Below are 21058 nucleotides of genomic sequence, written 5' to 3' on the forward strand. Positions count from 1 at the left end.
TTATAATTTAGTATACAGAGACAGTGAAGTTCAGCAGTATAAGCACTGTTCTAACCCCCTATCTACAATTGCAGTCCACTCAGACCCTCTTGCCCCTGTTACCTCTGTTCCGTTCTTACCCCAGCCTGTTTTCTTTTTTTGAAAGACTTAGTGCTTTCTGATGAAAAAATTATATGTATTATATCTGTTGTGGTTCTTCTCCCCACTTCCAACTCTGACTGGAATATACATTTCAAGAGGGTAGATATCTTTGTTCTGTTTACTGTTATATCCTCAAAACCCAGAAATTATTGCTTTTATATATTGTCTAATCAATACTTGTTGAGTGAGTAATTAAAATTATACATGAACACCATCTTATTTTTTTATTAAACTTTTATTTAATGAATATAAATTTCCAAAGTACAGCTTATGGATTACAATGGCTTCCTCCCTCCCATAACTTCCCTCCCACCCACAACCCTCCCCTTTCCCGCTCCCTCTCCCCTTCCATTCACATCAAGATTCATGTTCAATTCTCTTTATATATAGAAGATCAGTTTAGTATATATTAAGTAAAGATTTCAACAGTTTGCCCCCACATAGCAACACAAAGTGAAAAAATACTGTTTGAGTACTAGTTATAGCATTAAATAACAATGTATAGCACATTAAAGACAGAGATCCTACATGATATTTTTTAAAAATTAATTAATTTTCTATGCCATTTCCAATTTAACACCAGGTTTTTTTTTTTCATTTCCAATTATCTTTATATACAGAAGATCGATTCTGTATATAATTAGTACAGATTTCATCAGTTTGCACCCACACAGAAACACAAAGTGTAAAAATATTGTTTCAGTACTAGTTATAGCATCACTTCACATTAGACAACACATTAAGGACAGATCCCACATGAGATGTAAGTACACAGTGACTCCTGTTGCTGACTTAACAATTTGACACTCTTGTTTATAGCGTCAGTAATCTCCCTAGGCTCTAGTCATGAGTTCCCAGGGCTATGGAAGCCTTTAGAGTTTGCTGACTTTGATCTTATTCCGATAGGGTCATAGTCAAAGTGGAAGTTCTCTCCTCCCTTTGGAGAAAGGTACCTCCATCTTTGATGGCACCGATGAATACCATCTTATAAGATTTCATACATAGTGTCCAAGCATGTAACAAATAGGCGAGACTTCATTGCTACTCATGTCATTTGGCTGGTTAGTTGAGAAGGATTATATGTAGCTTGCTTTGCAAAAGTCCTCGTTTTATATTAAGAGAGGAACTCACCTTTGTGGACCTGAAAGGACAAAGTATTATTGCGGATAAGACTGGGATTGGAAATTCTGTCCTGGCAGCTGATATATTCAGGAAAAGTCATGATTGAACTCAATTGAATGGGAGGAAGATTTTCCTTTATTGAAGAACAAAATTCTGTGGCTCTGGATATAAAAGTGACACCCAGAAATATGTGGTATCCTCTGCCTTAATAAGTTCTGCCTTTGGCCGGTGCCGTGGCTTAACAGGCTAATCCTCTGCCTTGCGGCGCCGGCACACCGGGTTCTAGTCCCGGTTGGGGCGCCGAATTCTATCCCTGTTGCCCCTCTTCCAGGCCAGCTCTCTGCTATGGCCCGGGAAGGCAGTGGAGGATGGCCCAAGTGCTTGGGCCCTGCACCCGCATGGGAGACCAGGAGAAGCACCTGGCTCCTGGCTTCGGATCAGCGCCATGCGCCGGCCACAGCGGCCATTGGAGGGTGAACCAACGGCAAAAAGGAAGACCTTCCTCTCTGTCTCTCTCTCTCACTATCCACTCTGCCTGTCAAAATAAGTAAATAAATAAATAAGTTCTGCCTTCTCACTTCTGATTCTTCAGGAGGGGATCATGTGGGTCCAAATGGCTGATGAAAGAAAGTCCTCCTCTATACATCCTCTGGACAAATTCTGATTTTTGTTGAAAAGCACCTTAATTTGTAGATAGAAAACTTTAAAAGCTATACAAATACAGGTTTTTAAGTAAAAGTAGAATTCTCCCTACTTTCCATTTCATTTCCCTTATGTAACTTGGGTGAATACCTCCCAAGTTCTTAATTCAAGCACTGGAAAACTAAGCTCTTTAGGTATTTTTGATTCTTTTGAAAAGCTGGCAATAAAGCAATTGTGAATCCTGTGGCATATCATTTATGCCATTTAAAAAGCTCTGTTTTCTTTATCTGTAAATAACTATTGTTTATATTCCAGAGGGATATTAAGTAATATATATGTTAAACTTGCTCATAAAATTCTCAAGAGATTCTATTTATAAGGTTATTTGAATTCTTTCATGTCAATAAATTAAAAATTAAGATATAGTTGTTTTATTGGTAGGAGCATTACAGAAGAAGGATCTTCATAAGGTTATATAATTGTATCTTGGGAACACCTTGAAGTGTAAACCATACATAAATAATATTGGTATAATAAATTTATTAGTATTATTCATCAACCACTGCTTGTTTTGTAAAAGTGAATTTGTAGTTTTGATTATCAGAGTGCACTAAAAACTCTAGAATAAGTCATATAAATTAATTCTACTGATACGCTATTAGTGTTTCTCCTTGTCTTGATATGAACTTTTATTTCTCTATATAAGGAATAATACTAGGTCTCATGTATATTGTGCAATGTGTGGGAAGCATTTCGAAATCATAGAAAGACTGACTATAGACCACAAAATATGGGGGGGATACATGAATTTCATGAGTGAGAAATAAAATATAGACACACATTCTTAAAGAAATGACTCTGTGACATTCCTTGGTTTCTACTTCTACTAAACCATCATTCAACAGTGTCAACTCTTTGTTCCTTTTAAATCTCTCTCCTTGCTTCACCCTCATGCCTACTTCGTATTTCTCCTTCCCTGCTAGCTCTTCCCACTGTCTTCCTGAGCTTTTCCCTCCATCCATCTAAATGATTTAGACTAATTTAGAGCTCATTCTTGGAGTGCAGCCATCCGTTGTAAGACTCAGCTGTCATCTTTTCGCAGGCCATTCCTTAATAGAGCTGTTGAGATCTGATTTTCACAGGCACTTCAGTCTCAGTTTCTGTCCTTAGGACATCTCTGCTGTGCCACTCATAGCCCAGAGCACCTGCCCTAAAACCAAACATTTCATCCTAATGCCCTTCCCCATAAGAAACTTTTCACTAACCTTGATTCACCTAAATTGTTGTTATTCTTCCAGTTTTGGGGGTCAAGAATCCCTTTCCTTCATTAATAAAAATTTTGAGTCACCCAACACCACCCGTGGAGCATTTCCTTCCTTTATATAAAGCAATTTTCTGGGCCTCTGGACCATAGAGAAATTAATTAAACTTTTAAACATGTTTGTAATCTACTTGGATGGTTAGATAAAAGTAGCTGCAAGTCAGAGGAGCTGAGAACCGTAGTAAAAGAAATTGTGACTTGTGACTAAGGCCTGGATGTTGCAATCAAGGAGAATTTCAAAAAGAAATATGGTGGGGCCAGCGCTGTGGTGTAGAGGGTAAAGCCTACAGTGCTGGAATCCCATATGGGCACCAGTTCAAGTCCCGGCTGCTCCACTTCTGATCCAGCTCTCTGCTATGGCCTGGGAAAGCAGTGGAAGATGGCCCAAGTCCTTGGGCCCCTGCACCCCTATGGGAAGAAGCTCCTGTCCCCTGGCCTTCGGATAGACACAACTCTGGCCGTTGTGTCCATTTGGGGAGGAACCAGTGGATGGAAGACCTTTCTTTCTCTGCCTCTGCCTCTGCCTCTCTCTAACTCTGCCTTTCAAATAAAATAAATAAGTCTTAAAAATAAAAAAGAAATAGAGTACCAATGAAACCTTGAAAGATTCATATAGGATTTTAATCGTCAAAGCAATGGCAGAAAGAGTCATTAGGTAGGAGACCATCTCAGCAAAATAAATATTCTTTGAAAAATTAGTAGAAAATTTTACAGAATTTTAGAAGATCTTTAAATATTTTCCCCATGTATTCTCAAAAAGAATTCTGAAAAGCTTTCTACGTGCTTGTGTATTTTCAAGTGGAAAGCTAGGACTTTTTCTGTCATTTATTTTAGTTTTGTTTGAGAGGCAGAGAGACAGACAGAGACATCTTCCAATCTGCTGGTTTACTCAAAAATGCCTTTAACAACCATGGCTGGGCTAACGTTGGAAGTGAGAACTCAGTCTGGGTCTCCCCCATGAATGGCAAGGACCCAACCACTCGTGCCATCATCTGCTGCCTCCAAGGGTACACATTAGCAAGAAGTTGGAATCAGGAGCAAAGCCAGCACTCAAACCCAGGCATTCTGGTAAGGCTATGAGTGTCCCAAGCAGCATCTTAACTATGGCAACAGAGACTCATCCCAAATGACTTAGTGAGGAGTTTAAAGATTTTAAAGTTTCAGGGTGTTCAAAGTGTTTGTATTTAAAGATAAATATTCCTATAAATGTATCCACTAGAATTTAAATGTGATGGACATTCGATATTCTTTATCAACCATTTTACAAAATGAATAGGCGTTTCTTTAATAATAGTATATTTTACAACTTCTTTTCCTTTTTCTTGAACCTATTCCACTTGCTCTACAGATATATGTTCTTGGTCCCCTGTTCATAATTTTGTTGAAGATTTATTTATTTGAAAGGCAGAATTAGAGAGAGAGAGAGAGAGATTGATCTTCCATTCTCTGGTTCTCTCTGCAAAGGGCTTCAATGGCTAGAGCTGGGCTGGTCTGAAGCCAGGAGCCAGGAGTTTCTTCCGGCTCTCCCATGTAGGTGCAGGGGCCCAAGGGTTGGGCCATCTTCTGCTGTTTTTCTAGGAGCATTAGCAGGGAGCTGGATCAGAAGTAGAGAAGCTGAGACTCTAACCGGCTCCTACTTTTATAGTTACTTGGCTACATTTTTAGTGTTAAAATAATTCATTCTCCGGGGTTAATTTATCATAATTATTGTTAGTAAAATATTTCTCTAGAAAGATATTCTATAAATAGTCCATGTTTATGTGACATAAAAATACAATGTTACTGAAATACTTTTATATAATCAGGTTGGTTTTTTATTTAATTCATAACTTTGTGGTTGACTATTATTACTGCTCATGAGACAGATTCAGCAATAATTTATTCCTTTTTTGTATATGTAGGAGCTGAGTTGTAATCAAAAGAAAAACGTTCATGATTTTACTTCAGAAAGTTATTTTAATTCTCTGCTTATGAATTATTTTTATTAATTCATACATTTAATAAAATTCATTTCAGGAGTGTACATTTGGCATAGCAATTAAGATGTTGCTTTGGATGCCTGCACCCCATGTCAGAGTGTCTGGCTTTGAGTCTCAGCTCTGTTCCCAATTCCAGCTTCCTGCTTATGCACACCCTGGGAGGCAGCAGGTGATGACATCCACATGAGAGACCTGGATTGAGATCTCATTTCCTGGTTTCAGCTTGGCACAGCCCTAGCTGTTACAGACATTTGGGGTGGGGGATATCTCTCTCTCTCTGCCTCTGTATGTGTGCATGTTAGTGTGTATGTGCCTTTCAAATATTTTTGTTAAAGACATAAGTTAAGGACCGTGCTGTGGCATAGTGGGTTAAGCCTCTGCCTCCAAGGCCAGCATCCCATATAGACACCAGTGTGAGTCCTGGCTATCCCATATCTAATCCAGCTCCCTGCTAATGGCCTGTGAAAGCAACAGAGGATGTTCCAAGTTCTTGAGCCCCTTTATCCACATGGGAGACCCAGAAGAAGTTCCTAGCTCCTGGCTTCTGTCTGGCCCAGCCCTTGCTCCCTCACTGTTGTGGCCATTTAGGGAGAGAACTACCAGACAGAAGTTATCTCTGTCTCACCCTCTCTCTTTAACTCTGCCTTTCAAATAAAGTAAATAAATCTTCAAAAAAAGAACTGTTACAAAAGCATTGATTCACAAGTCATTTGGGTAATCCATTTCATACCAACACAGTGTTTCAAATTTTCCCATTATTTTTTATCCAAAAATATTTTCTTCCCCTGTATCAAAAGTTTTCTTTTCAAAAGGGTGTATGCCTTTCTTTTGGAAGTAAAAGAAAAATTATTTTGAAAGGAAACTTAGGGATGCAGAATTTTTGGACAACAGAGAAATTCTCAGACAGATCTATTGTAGAAAAATATCCATGGACTGTTACAATTCACTCTTTCATTCAAAGTACAGTTATTGGGTGCCCCTCTTGGTCTAGGCAGTTGAGTTATAGATAAACAAAATAGATTTTAGTTTTAAAAATTATATTTTCACATATCTTTTAAAACTCTGCTCTCCAAGAGTGTGCCTACCTTAGTAGGAGTCTGCTGTGATGGGACAGACCAAGAAATGGATTTATCGTGAGTTCATGGAGAACCTTAGATGTGTGCCAACTCAGTTGGAATGTATCAAGCCTAGGAAATTGTAAATTATTAAAACACTTTGATAAAAATCTTAGGATCAGATAAGTGTTTGGGAATTACGTAGTATAGAGAAGAAAGTTCAAAAGTAAGAAACTTTTTACAAGGCTATTTTCAGCAAATGACAGTCAAAATGTCCTATTTCTATTATTTCTTACTACAAACCCATGTGGCCTTTAGCCTTAACATTTTCATCTCCACTAGTCTAGAGCAGGCTTTGAAATGGATGAATTGATGGCTACAACAGATGATATCCCTGTCAGTTGTGTGTACTCCCCTCCCAAATCCCAGCGCCACCCCTGACTCTCCGTTTTCCATGGTTCATCCTAAGAAATGTGACCAGAAGAGTCCACAGTGAACTTGTGTCTTAGCATGCTGACTCAATTGTTTCACCGTCTTCATCATACCTCTATTTTTCCTGGCTTTGAGCAATGTAGGTGATTTTGCTGGACTCTGTCTCCTATTCAACTGAGTCATTGTTCCCCAACACTGATCATCTTCAATTCATTGCCCTCATTACACTGTTAGCCTCTACCCACTGCTCAGTTTTTAATTCCAAGCCTGGATGCCCAATTTGGTTTACTTAGCTTATCCATCTTTCACCAGTCCCCTCTGTGTTGCTTCCTACACCTGCTGCTATTTATGGTTTGTAGTTTGGGTATACAGTATCATTTTAACACTTATTGGATACTTTTTATGTGTTAATTGCACTTGCAGTTTGAAGACCCCACTAATGTTTTATTTTTTCTTTCAATTTACATGATGCCTAGCAGAGTAATAAGAACATTGCAGATACTCTTAACATTTGACAAAATTGTCTGAAATGACATACTATATTTCCTTAAATTCTTTTTCAGGCTTTGAATTTAATACCTTTTTATGAATACATTCTGGCTCTTAAATTTTATCTTCTAATAAGACAGTCTTGTTATTTGATGAGGAAGAAGAGCTGGTGGAATAGCCAGTCATTTATTACAAGCTCAAAAGATGGAACTGAGGGAAGATATCTGGATTTGGAGCTGGGAGGAAAGCCGAGAACTTGTGAGAGAGCTTCCTGCCAAGGCAGGGGAGCCTCAGCATGAGGAGAGGACTTGGTGATGCAGAGTGCTGTGCTTGTCCATGAACTCAGAAACTGAAAGAGCTGAATAAAGGAGAATTCCCACCCAGCAGAAATACGTGGAACCCAAATTGTCAAGGCAGCTTGTCAAGGTGGAGATCCTGGAGGAGGAGGGAACACTGTGGTGAAAAACTGACAGCTGGCAGTGTCAGGCACCCAGACAATGTGCTAAACAGGTTGTGAGATCACAGTGGTGAGGCTGAAGTAGTGTTCCCAAGACGTAATAATTATAATAGGCAGAACCTGCTCCTAAGTGGACTTGAATCCAAGACAAGAATTATAACAATATACAACACGGTTAAAGAGCATGGGTTCTGGCATTAAGCTGACTGGATGCAAATCTTACATGTACCATTTAACATTTCTTAAGCTCTCTGAGCTTCAGTCTGCTTATTTAGGAAACCCCATGGAGATATTATAAGAACCAAATGTGATCACTTTGTGTTCCTCTTATCAAGGATGGGTATATAGTAAAGCTGCCAAACGTACTAGGTGTTATTACTACTGCCACAGAGTTGTAAGTCTGACTCCTCTGAACCAGATAACTTGATAATGGATTCCTTAGATATGAGAAACAATTTCATCATTGCAAGGTTTGTGATTTGCTTGTGGTGCAGCTGAACATGCCCTTCACATAACGCCTGGCCTCTGGTGGATACTCAATAAATATGTATTGATTCAATTATATAGCCAGGACTCCAGGAACTAGAGGGGTAAAGAATTGCCAATAATAGAATAAATGATTCCTTACTTCCATTCCTTTCTGTATGAAAATGTGGTAATCTGTCCTCCTGGAGCAAGATTCTCTCCCCTCTCCCCTGTGAGTGTGTGTGTTTTTGTGTGTGTATGTGCCCATGCGTGTGTGTGTGTGTGTGTATCTTACAGATGATCAAGAGAAGATGGTGAGGAGAAAACGCAAGAATAATATTGCTGGGTGTGGTTGGGAAAATTTCACAAACTGGTAACATTTTTTAAGTTTTGAAGAAATCAGTTCTTTCCTTAGAGAAAAATACACAAAATGTAGGTGCTTTCTCTTTTGGTGTGTATTGAGAGGTTGATTTATGCTTCTTTTGTTTCATCTAATATGTTTACTATACTCCTGTTTCATCAAATATTTCTTTGTATTTTGAATGAAAAATTTTCATGAGATTACTTTCTTAGACAGCAAATGTTTCTCAGCTCTTGGATAATCTTGTTGCCTTGTGCATATTTGAAAAGATAAAGCCCATAGATTGTGTATATACTCATATAGAAAAAAATAAGTCTCTATTATAAGGAAAAGAAAGTTTAGAAGAATATCCAAACAGATATTGCATAGGTCATAAGTTATTCATAGTGAAAACATAGTGTCCAAAGGCCAAATTCCAAGTGAAAACTTTTCTACTTTTCAGTAAATCTCTCTGAATCTTGGCGTCCTTAACTACAGATTGTAAATCATGCTAACTTATTGGATTTGATTCACATGAATATTTAGAGGAATAAGTTCAATGTTATGTAATGTGATTTTTAAATCAGTGTTTCCTAACATTTTTTTGAAAGAGTATTAGTCTTGAGGGTTGCTTCATGAAAGGAGGAGGGAAGAATGTTCCTTCATTAAAAACATTTTGAAAAATAATGTGTACCATATACAGACCGTCCACATCTTCGGAGTGATTACAGCCTTTCACTTATTTTTTTAAAAGATTTTATTTATTTATTTGAGAGATAGAGTTAACAGACAGTGAGAGGGAGAAACAGAGAGAAAGGTCTTCCGTCCGTTGGTTCACTCCCCAAATGGCCGCAATGGCCAGAGCTGCACTGATCCGAAGCCAGGAGCCAGGTGTTTTTTCCTGATCTCCCATGTGGATGCAGGGGCCCAAGGTCTTGGGCCATCATCTACTGCCCTCCCAGGCCGTAGTAGAGAGCGATTGGAAGAGGAGCAGCCAGGACTAGAACTGGTGCCCATATGGGATGCTGGTGCCGTAGGAGGATTAACCTACTGCACCACGGCGCCGGCCCCACAGCCTTTCACTTAATAAAAATAATCTAATGCCAATACTAGATTCGATTCTTGTATTCATGTTTTCGTCAGATATATTAACAGGAAATTTAAAAAAAATCCAGATATGTTTCCATCTCTATGAGTTCATACCACATAGTAAAAAATTAGGTATTTGATCTATGTTTCAAATTTAAAATTTTTTAATGTAATTGTTTATTCGAGCAACAAAGACACTGAAAGAGACAGATAGCTTCATGGTGAATTCCCTAGATAGAGAAACAGTTGACTCCTGGTCTGGAGCCAAGTCTGGAATCCACAACACAATCCAGGTTTCTGGCATGGGTGCCAGGAACCCAGTTACTTGAGCTATCCCTGCTGTCCTAGGTTCTGCATTAGTAGGAAACGGGAGTCAGAAACTAGACCCTGCTATCAACCCTAGCGGTCATATATGCTATGCAGGCATGTTAACCACCAGACTAAACATGCACTGTTGTTTTTCAACTTTTATATATCATAAAACAGCTTGATATACAATTTCTAATTTCTTTTTTAATAACAGACATACTTTAATTCTGGTCTTTCCACTAAACACAAACCCAGTAGTGGCAGGAAGAGGCAGGGGTCATATTTGATGGCTGGAATGTTTCCTAACACTGATATTTTTTTAAAGATGTTAGACAATCATTAGTTTTCTATCATTGTAGACTTTGTTGCTTTTTTTCTTTTGACAGGCAGAGTGGACAGTGAGAGAGAGAGACAGACAGAAAGGTCTTCCTTTACCGTTGGTTCACCCTCCAATGGCCGCGGCCAGCACACCGCGCTGATCCGAAGCCAGGAGCCAGATGCTTCTCCTGGTCTCCCATGCGGGTGCAGGGCCCAAGCACTTGGGCCATCCTCCACTGCACTCCCTGGCCACAGCAGAGAGCTGGCCTGGAAGAGGGGCAACCGGGACAGGATCGGTGCCCCGACCGGGACTAGAACCCGGTGTGCCGGCGCCGAAGGCGGAGGATTAGCCTAGTGAGCCAGGGAACCGGCCACTTTTTTTCTTAAGGTGTGCATCTGTTTGTTTAAATTTAACTTGAAATTCTGGCCTTAGTTGAGAGTTTTAAGAGGTAGATACTGGGATGCATATAGGATCCTTGCTGTGTGAGGATCTTTCTAAAAGTCTTGTGATAGATACCATTATCCTCAGAAGTCACAGTGCCAGATTCAGCCATAATGCGGATGTTAATGCCAGCAATACCAGTCTATGGGGCTTGCATTGTGGCGCAGTAGATTAAGCCACTGCTTATGACATCACCAGCATCCCATATGAGCACCGTGAAGAGTCCTGGCATCTCTGCTTCTGATCCAGCTCTCTGCTAATGCATCTGGGAAAGCAGTGAAAGATATCCGAAAGCTTGGGTCCCTGCCACCCATGTGAAAGACGTGGGTGGAGTTCCTGGCTCCTGGCTTCAGCCTGGCCCACCCTCTGTCATTGCAAGCATCTGGGGAGTGAACCAGCAATTGGAAGATTTCTCCCTTGCTCACTTGCTCTCTTGCTCTCACGCTCTCTCTTTCTCTTCCCCCTCCTACTCCCGTAACTCTACTTTCAAACACATTTTTAAAAATCTCCAATATGAACACAGATGATGGGATTAGAGTGTCTGGATTTTTTTTTTAGATATTTTGGGTTGCTTTTTAAAGACTTTGTGTGGTTCTTTTCGGAGCAATTTTAGGTTCACAGCAAAATTAAGAGGAAAGTACAGAAATTTCCCATATACTCCCTTCCCACACAATTGCATAGTTTCCACACTTATCAACATCTGCCACAGAGTGGTGTATTTTCTCCAATTGATGAACCTCCTTTATCAGATCATATCACTCAAAGTCCATTAGGGTTTATTTACTCTTGGTGTTAAGCAGTCTATGGGTTTGGATGAATATATGATTACATGTATCCTTAATTGTAGTATCATATAGAATATTTTCACTGCCCTAAAAATGCTTTGTGTTGCATGTATTCAACCTTGGCAACCACTGAACTTTTACTGTCCCCATAGTTTTATCTTTTCCAGAACATCATGTAATTGGAGTCACACAGTATGTAGCCTTTTCAGGCTTCTTTCTTAGTAATACGTATTTAAGTTTTTCCCATACTGTTTTGTGGCTCAATAGTTTATTTCTTTTTATCACTCAATAATAGTTCCTTGCCTGGATGCATTACAATTTGTCCATTCACCTACTAATGAACACCTTGGTTGCTTCCAAGTTTGCACAGTTATGATTAAGCTGCTCTAACCGCTCATGTTTTCCTTGGACATAATTTTTTGTTTCTTTTAGGTAAATACCAAGAAGAATGAGTGCTAGATTTTATGTGAAGTGTATGTTTGGTTTAGGAGAAAGCACTTAATTGTCTTCCAAAGTAGTTGTACCATTTTTGTGTTCTCACATTGATGAATGACACTTCCCTTCCTCTTGCTCCACACACGTGCCAGTATTTGTTATCATTAGTAGTCCAGATATTGGTGATTGTAATCTCATTGTTTTAATCTGTATTGCCTTCATAATATATAACATGTGGAACATCTTCTGCATATTTGCTCTCTGCTTATGTTCTTTATGAGATGTCATAGTCTCTGACCCACCTTTCAGTCTGGTTGTTTTCATAATGATTTTAGGAATTCTTCATATATTTTCGAAAATAGTTGTTTATCATATGTGTCTTATGCAGATATTTTCTCCCAATCTGTGGTTTATGTTCTCGATATCTTGATGAATTTTGTTTTTATAGTTTTCCCTTCATACTACTAATCTAAAGAACTTCTTATGATGAGTAGAAAATATCACACATTTTATAACATTTCTACATGCTGGAAAGTCAAGAAAGGCTAGAAACAACTTGAGAGGTGATGGCGGGGGTTATACATGTTGTTATCTATGCATCCCTCTTCTGCCTGCAATAGCTGATGCTCCTTTCATAGAAAAAGGAGAGAAGTCATCATGTGTTTCATGTATCTGTGGCAACTCTGCAATCTAAAACTAGATTGAGTCATTCCCAGATTCGTTGAAGTGAAGAAGAGAGGTGTGTGGATAGGCTTATGGATATACGTGAATAAAAAGGACTCAAGTGATATTTTTTTGTGAATGAATTGCCTCCTTTCCCCGGTTCTTCCTCTTGGGCCAATTTATTTAATAGAATACCTAAGAATTACAGCTAATTTAAGATTTTTTTTAAATGGGCTAATAAGTTGTATGTTATAAGCTAGCTTCCTAAAAGTTGACATCCTTTATTAGTGTCAGAGCACAGCATATCTATTGTTATTAACTGTTAGTAGAGATGCTTCAGCTGTATTTCTTCCACAGAATTTTGAACTATATTAAACCAGGTCAATCTGTGCTAATTAGTACAGCAACAAAAGTATAATTTTACTCCAATTTCAATAGATAGTGTGAGCAAACAGTTTTTTTTTTTAACCAGGAATGATCTGAGTATTTCTGAATTCCCAGTGTTCAATTCATTAAATTTGATTACAGTTTCATTGATCTAAATGTCAGCCAGTGATAATTATTCACAGGGAGTGGACTATTGTATCTGGTCTGGTTGAAGTAATATAGTGTGCATTTATCCTTCTGACAGTATGTATATGGCAATTTTATTTTGTTTTAAAGTAAATCAATGAATTTCTAAAAATCTCCAGATGAAATTTCCCAAAATAAGTCAAGGAAACATACTGCCTGACCTCCATGTAAGGCCTATGACATCATTTATTCTAGCATCACCAAGGCAACTACAAGTGTTACTCAAAATTTAATAAATCTATAGCAGGATAATTTTTAAGTTGATAATTTTGTATGGCCCACAAATGACATTAAAAATATCAAATTGCCCCTGGTAGAATAAAGGCTTTCCACTCCTGCATGTGCCTATTTAATTTGTAGACTTGAGAACTAAACATGAGGTAGGAATGTGTTCACACAGAGCAAGCCAGTGTTCTCTGTACTGACTTTGGAGAGCTTTCACAGGTTGCAGCATGCAGCCTTTGCATTGCTAACCTCAGAGAAGAGGCACCTGGGTCATCATTAATACCTAGACACATAGAGTGCCCAATGATGGCAAATAATTGCAGTAAAATCTCTTCTTAGGTGAGTTATATAGTAACTTAGCCTGAAAATTCCAAAGGTTTGTCTTCAAGAGAGAAGAGAGGAAAACATCCCTTGAGAGTAATATTCTGCAATTTGGACTTCATCTCTTAAATTCTGAGAAAAAGCAGCCTACTTCTCCCATTCAGATTCATTCAACTTTCCCTTACATGAGAGTACTTCAAAAAGTTAATGAGAGGTGAAATGAAATTAAAATATGCTTACTTAGTGACAAAAAAAGTGAATCCATGCATAGTTTTTTCATAATACATATTTTCCATAACTTTTTGAAGACTCTGTATATCAGTATATAAAGTAAATGAAAAACACTTTATGCTTTGAGACCACTAATAGAAAATGTCAATGAATCTTAATGTTAATTATATAAATTGAGCAAGATTTTAATACCTTAGCTTATTTTCCAAACATTAAATCAGAGAAAATTACTAGTATTCTTGCTTTGCTAAATTATTCTCCTTTTGTTTATTAATTTGTATTATTTGAAATTATTCCAATTGCTAGTAAATTATGAAGCCTTATTAGTCTTCACAATTAGATATTTTCTTCCACCTGGAGGTATTTGTACATCAAGACAAATGATTAGAGTATGAAAAACTAGATGTTTTAAGATGAGCAAATATGAATACTTACTGATGTTGGGTTGTAGGTATTTGGACTTCTGTATACTGTTCGCTTTACTGTTGCATGTATTTGAATGTAAACATTTGTAAATATAAGTATTAGGTAATTCTTACTGTAGATGTTTGTGAACTCTTCCCTCAGTTCTAGAAGACAAAGACTTTGTATTCCTGCTGTTAAAATCAAGGAATGTGGTAGTCAAGCCAAGTGATGGAGGCTTTCTATATATGATGTAGTAGACAGAGTGGCACCTCTAAAGTATCTCTGCTTTTATGGACTAGCTTCCACTGATTACATAAGAATTTTTAGGCAGCTTGGGTCAGAAAAATTTTTGTCTTGATCTCCAAATAATATTTCCTTCCAGACTTTGAAACAACTTACATTCACCCCATGGATATGTCATCAATCTGCTATGTGTGAATGCACACTATTCTTTCCTGTGCTTGACCAAATGTTTCATTTCCTGAAAATTAAATTACTTCAATGCAGCAAACAGATGGCCAGAGAGTCCTGTAGAAGCTTGCTCTGCCATGAAATTTATTATCTGAATTCCTGATGTAAGCCAGAGAAGTTAGCAAAAATTCTTTTCTTTGCACACTATGATGCCATAATTGATGTTGCTATTTTCATGTCATTTTCAAATTCAGCAATATTAGACATTAGGACAAAAAAGTTCAGAATTTATTGCATGTTTTAGATGAAAAATTAAAACTGTCATCAACTCCCATGAACCACTTTGGAAGAGGCACTTGTCTACTCCACACATTATTTTAGAAAGTACCTGTAAGATTTTTTTTTTTTATACACTTTTTTTTTTTTTTTTTTGACAGGCAGAGTGGATAGTGAGAGAGAGAGAGACAGAGAGAAAGGTCTTCCTTTTTGCCATTGGTTCACCCTCCAATGGCCGCTGCGGCCGGCACATCTCACCGATCCGAAGCCAGGAGCCAGGTGCTTCTCCTGGTCTCCCATGCAGGTGCAGGGCCCAAGCACTTGGGCCATCCTCCACTGCCTTCCCGGGCCATAGCAGAGAGCTGGCCTGGAAGAGGGGCAACCGGGATAGAATCCGGCGCCCCAACCGGGACTAGAACCCGGTGTGCCGGCGCCGCAAGGCGGAGGATTAGCCTGTTAAGCCATGGCGCCGGCCAGCCATGAACCACTTTGACTGAAGGTTATATGAAAGTTTTTTTTAAGATATTAAAACTCATAATACATGAAAGTAGAAAAATAATAGCTTGAGCTTTTTCCAGCTTCCCATATTCAAATATTAGATTCTCTAAGCTAAAGAAATACTTCTCATTGTATACTACTGGGAGTTTGGATAAATAGGGTATGATTCCTTATATTCTTCCTTAAGTTTTTTATCAGATACTGGATATGTGGTCATTTGGTTCAATCCAAAAAAACAGAATTCAAGAGTAAGTTTCTGTGATGGCCTTGTGTCAACTATATATAATAAACTTCAGAAAAATTAGTTTATTAAATATCAGTTATTCAGAAAAATTAATATCATTTTGCTTTTGGAAATATGTTTTCAGCTGTCACTAAGTGTATTCTTTAGGAAACCTATAAAGCATAAAGCTTTTCATAAAAGAGCAAAGGTCAAGTTCAGTGAACATATTAAACTTTTCTAAAACATTTTTGCTACCAGTAGCGTATACCTGATCTTTAGTCTGATGCTTTCATTGCATTTTTGTTTTTAATCTGCTTACCTAATCGTTCTCAAATCCTTTATTGGAAAATATCAAAATTTTTCCTTATCCTTTTCATAAAGATGCTAAGAGAGGACATATTTGTACAGTCCTTGAGAGCTTACAGTGAATATAGCACAAAGTAGTTGACAGTAATCATAATCATTCATCTGTACCATGCTTTTCACCTAGAACATTCTTTTCACCTAGGACATACACCAATTAGATAGCAAATGTGGAGGCCTTACCCTCTGTATAGTGGTTATATGAGTCATGTTGTAGACTTCCCTTCTTGGGGAAGGGGAAAAATGAACATAATGAATAAATTTTTTTTTTACCTTCAAGAACTCATGTGCTTAGAGGAATGCAGGTAGGAGTACATGAGAATAGGCATTGTGTAGATGTTCAGTGAATTTAGACAGGAAAGTTTCCTCATCGGCTGGTGAGTCTCCTCTCTCCCAGCCTTCACAAGAGCCTATGATAGCAAAGCCTCCTGCCTTGCTATCTATACTGATATACTTGTTTCTTGTTTGTTTTTCCTGCTTTTCTTCCAGAAAGTAAGGACTTGGTCATTTGAAGAAGACAAACTCCTCCTGAACACTGCTTGTGGTTTTAACGTTAGATTACATAGAAAAAAATAATCAGTTAAAAGATTCCCAGAGGAAAGTTCACCAAGCACATCTCAGAGCAAAGTTGTCCCAGGAGACCAGAACTGTAGCAGGGCTCTCTCATCTAATCCTAAAAGCTTCTTCTATGATCACTGGTTTCAAAGAGGACAGCTACGACCTTTGGACATCTGCAGACCACTGACTTTTCAGTCAACAAGATTCCTCTTTTGGGAAGGGGGATGTAAGTGTAGGGTGCAGATTCAAAGATAACAGTGCTATCACATATATTCCATAGTACATATCAATTAAACACACACACACACACAAGAAAGGTCCTCAAAAAAAGTTTGTGGGAATGAATATTATGAAAAAAATGGCCTGGATTTCAAAATATTTTGCACCAAATTTAATTTATATTTCAATTTTATATTTTCATAAACTTTCTGAAGTACTCTCATATATGTAGTCACTAATTAGCCTGAGGACCTAGCACTCCTGTAATACTCAAAGCCAAATAGCTATCTGTTCTTATTTGTAGGTCCTTTGGACAAGCAGTAAGGTTAGTGCAAGGTATCTTTTCACCATGTGTTCAGCTCTGACCAGGAAAGAACAACTCTAGTTGCCTAGTCTGTGTGAAGTAGGCAAATTTGAGCAGTTAACAGAAAGAGAATTTCAAAGACAATGACCCTAACCCTCTACAGGCAGTAGGGCTGTTGAGGAATCGCATAAACGTGCTCAGATCACATTTATAAACTTGCAAGACCACATGATGTAGCATGGTCAGGCCCCAGACATCAGAATAAAAAAGACCCATCAGATGTTAGAGGGGGATCACCAAATGGCCAAAGAGATAATGGTGCGTTCAGAGGGACAGGTTATTATCATATGTACTAAGGCCATGTACTAAGGTTATTATGTGTACACACGTAGCCTGGCTCTGTATTCAGTAGATGCCAGGCTTTCCCTGCAAGTGGGTAACACCAAAGACAACTGTAGTAGTGTAGATTTACCCACAACCCCTTCTGCTACTCACTATCAGCATCAACATCCATCTGTGATGTTTCTGAATCGTGAGCCATTTCAGGTCCACAGTAGTTTGTAAAGATTTCATTTTGCATACAATTTTATTCCTCACTGAAATTTTTTTTTAAAACAAAAACAAAAAAAGCCTTTATTTTTTTCCCTGTTCAGCTGTTAGCACATTTAAGATCATTCCTGTTTTTCTTTTTCTTTCTTTCTTTCTTTTTTTTTTTTTTTTTTGCTTAGGTAGTTTTTGTTCATGATTGGCTTTTTCCCCATTTCTTATTAGAATAGAAGTACAATATGCAGTTGTTTTTAGAATGTTCAGATTTTTTTTGTTGTTGTGCCCAGAAAATGATACAGATCAAATCAAGAAAAGCTTTTGTTGAATACCAGAAATACATTCAGATTTAAGCATCATTAGAAGATTTAAGCATCATTAGAAGGGACCATCAAAAACCTAGAGTAATTTTACCTAACATAAGCGATAGTGAACATTTCAAGCAAAATTCTCTCTACCATTACTGGCCATTATTTATTGTGGAAATATTTAGTAAGTGCTTGAAATCTATGTAAGACTACCAGGTAGCATGGTGTATTGGATGAAGGATGGGCACCCTACCCTGTGCTGTTTTCACAGTGATTTCCACTCAGCAGCAAAGCTTCTATAACAAACTGTTGCTCCTCCTCTAGCAGAGATGTTTCAAAAGGTTTTGACTAAGGTCCTTCATCAGTGTAGTCAAATATATTGCATGTAGAAATTTCATTTTTTCTGCCTTGAATTTCTACCAATTGTATAGTGATGGCCTTGTGTGCATATTTAGGATAGTATTCTTAATACTGGAAATGATCCTAAGAAATTGCACATTTCTCAATATGGTATTCTAATTAAAACCTAATTAGCAATTCACTGTGCTGGAACTTGGATTTTAGCATTGACAAAATTTCAGTATGCACAGAAAGTAAAGATATATTTTTTGGAGACATTAGAATTTCAAAAATATAAGGCAGCACATGTGGAATTTAGAGGTGTTAAAAAATCTTCAGTGTGGGTTCTCCATAGCTTTAAGCTGGAACAGTTTTGTATAATCAGTGAGCTTGCCAAACAGTATCAAAAAACTCATTTTCTTCAAGTGTTTTATTTATCTTTAATAGAACCTTCATCACCCTGGTGTTGTAAATTTGGAGTGTATGTTTGAGACGCCTGAAAGAGTGTTTGTTGTTATGGAAAAACTCCATGGAGACATGCTGGAGATGATCTTGTCAAGTGAAAAGGGCAGGTTGCCAGAGCACATAACGAAGTTTTTAATTACTCAGGTAAGAAATCAATTAGAGACAGAAAAAATAACATTTAATATCAAATGTGATCCCTGTTTAACTCCAGCTTTCTGGCCTTGTTGCTTAGCCTTTGTTTCTAGTCTACATGGCACTAGAAAATGCTGCAATGGTGCATTGTGTCATCTGATTAATATTTATGTTACTCAGAGTCCAGTATAATAAATTAATTACTTGTGCAAAGGTACATGTGTTAATATTGTTGATGAATGTTAAAATGTATATTGGCTTGACCTGATTCTTTGAAAATATTTAAGAATGGATATCCTTACTAGATGTTGAATCCATTGATTTATACCCATCTTGGCCATTGTTTGAACACCATAATGTACTACTTTTACTACTGAAGTTTCCTTAGAAACCTTATATGTTTATCTACCTCAGTACACTGCTTCAAACATCAGTCAGCTTGGCTACGCATTTTAGGTTGTCTCTTGGCCTTTTATTTATTTTATTTAGGTTATACAAGTTTCATGTATTTCATATATACAGATTTAGGAATGTAGTGATACAAAATGTATGCCCTGGTAGAAAACATCTTAAAATTAAAAGATTGAAATGAAAATGTTTTGGTTATTTCCTCCTTTGTAGATTCTTGTGGCTTTGCGACATCTTCATTTTAAAAATATTGTTCATTGTGACCTCAAACCAGAGAACGTGTTGCTAGCATCAGCGGATCCTTTCCCCCAGGCAAGTATGAAAGCCTGTCGGCCAGAGGCCAGCTGACCCTATCACTTGCTCCCTGGCAGTATCCCGTCACCTTCTCTTCCCTCAGAACCTTTCTTCATTTCAGGGTTTTCCTGTTCCTTTTCATCTATTTGTGACCTTACATTTCGGCGGCTGTGGGTTTGTCACTCAGCCTTCAACTAGATACGATACACAAATGAAGAATTTGCAACTCTCCTTTTGCTTTCTGTCTTTTCTGGACCTGACAGCCTTTGTCCAGTATTGAAAATATAGCCTGAGAGTGAGAACATTTTTATTACATTGTTATGCACAGAATTAAAACAAAACAAACAACCAAAGACAAAATGATCACAGATTTATTGATGACCAAGATCAATCAGGTTTAAGGCACCTCATTACAAGGCACCATCTGTGAGCAAAATGCTTGGTGACTTTACTTGAGTTCCATAGATGCTGCCAGGTCTCTAATGTTGAGCTTGATATTAAACTTCAGCCATGTCCTCAAGAACTAGGGCAACACTTTCTTCTTTTCCTTTGGTCAGATGATAGAACACAAGCAGATCTGTCCGCAGGGAGTCCTAAAGTGGCCAGACCAAGGTGGCTGACCTGCCTCACTTCCTTGACAGCTTCAGCTGCCCACGTACTGACTGAGGATTCTTGTGGATGACCTAACACATTTCTTGCTTATCCTAATCCTTTACCTGTGACATAAGTCTGTCTCTCTCTTGCTTTGCAAAATGTTTTCCTGCCTTGTAAACTCTCTTACCCACTTCTAAATATACTTATTGTTACATTTGTCTTCTGGTTTTTAGGAAGAGGAGGAAAAATGCATAGTTTTGTAATGATACTTAAATCACTGTCTTCAGACACATAAAACAGGAAATTTTTCCTTCTACCCTGTGAAGTCCATATCATTTTGTATAAAGTAGTAGTGTTGTCTCTGGCAGACCTGAATTTAGACACACACAGACACACCCTTGAGAACTTAGTGTTTCCACAATACCCTTTTTGTCTACAGGTAAAACTTTGTGATTTTGGTTTTGCCCGGATTATTGGAGAGAAGTCTTTCCGGAGGTCAGTTGTGGGTACCCCGGCGTACCTGGCTCCTGAGGTTCTGAGGAACAAGGGCTACAATCGCTCTCTAGACATGTGGTCTGTTGGGGTCATCATCTATGTAAGCCTGAGTGGCACATTCCCCTTCAACGAGGATGAAGACATACATGACCAGATCCAGAATGCGGCTTTCATGTATCCACCCAATCCATGGAAGGAAATCTCTCCTGAAGGTAAGGTCTTCCACTCTCAAAGATAGTGGTGGAATCCTTAAGTGTTACCTTTTGTAGTTCATTGAGAATTGTTAAATCAATAAATGCAAATTGTAAAATGCCCACTGGAGTAGAGGCACAAATTGACAGGGGTAGATTGAGAACTAATTGAAATGGAGATCAAAAAGGTCATTTGGT

At 38.1% G+C, this 21058-nt stretch overlaps 1 protein-coding gene across 1 annotated transcript in view; it reads left to right on the plus strand.

Moving 5' to 3' along the window:
• Positions 1-21058, plus strand: part of PRKD1 (protein kinase D1) — a 350954-nt gene that overhangs the window by 299490 nt on the left and 30406 nt on the right. Inside the window, 3 exon segments of the mRNA XM_062205334.1 lie at positions 18729-18890; positions 19500-19598; positions 20614-20881. Of these exon segments, the coding sequence (XP_062061318.1) occupies positions 18729-18890; positions 19500-19598; positions 20614-20881 (529 nt within the window).

This window comes from Lepus europaeus, chromosome 11 (assembly GCF_033115175.1).
Source record: "Lepus europaeus isolate LE1 chromosome 11, mLepTim1.pri, whole genome shotgun sequence".
In the NCBI taxonomy this organism is placed as follows: Eukaryota; Metazoa; Chordata; class Mammalia; order Lagomorpha; family Leporidae; genus Lepus; species Lepus europaeus.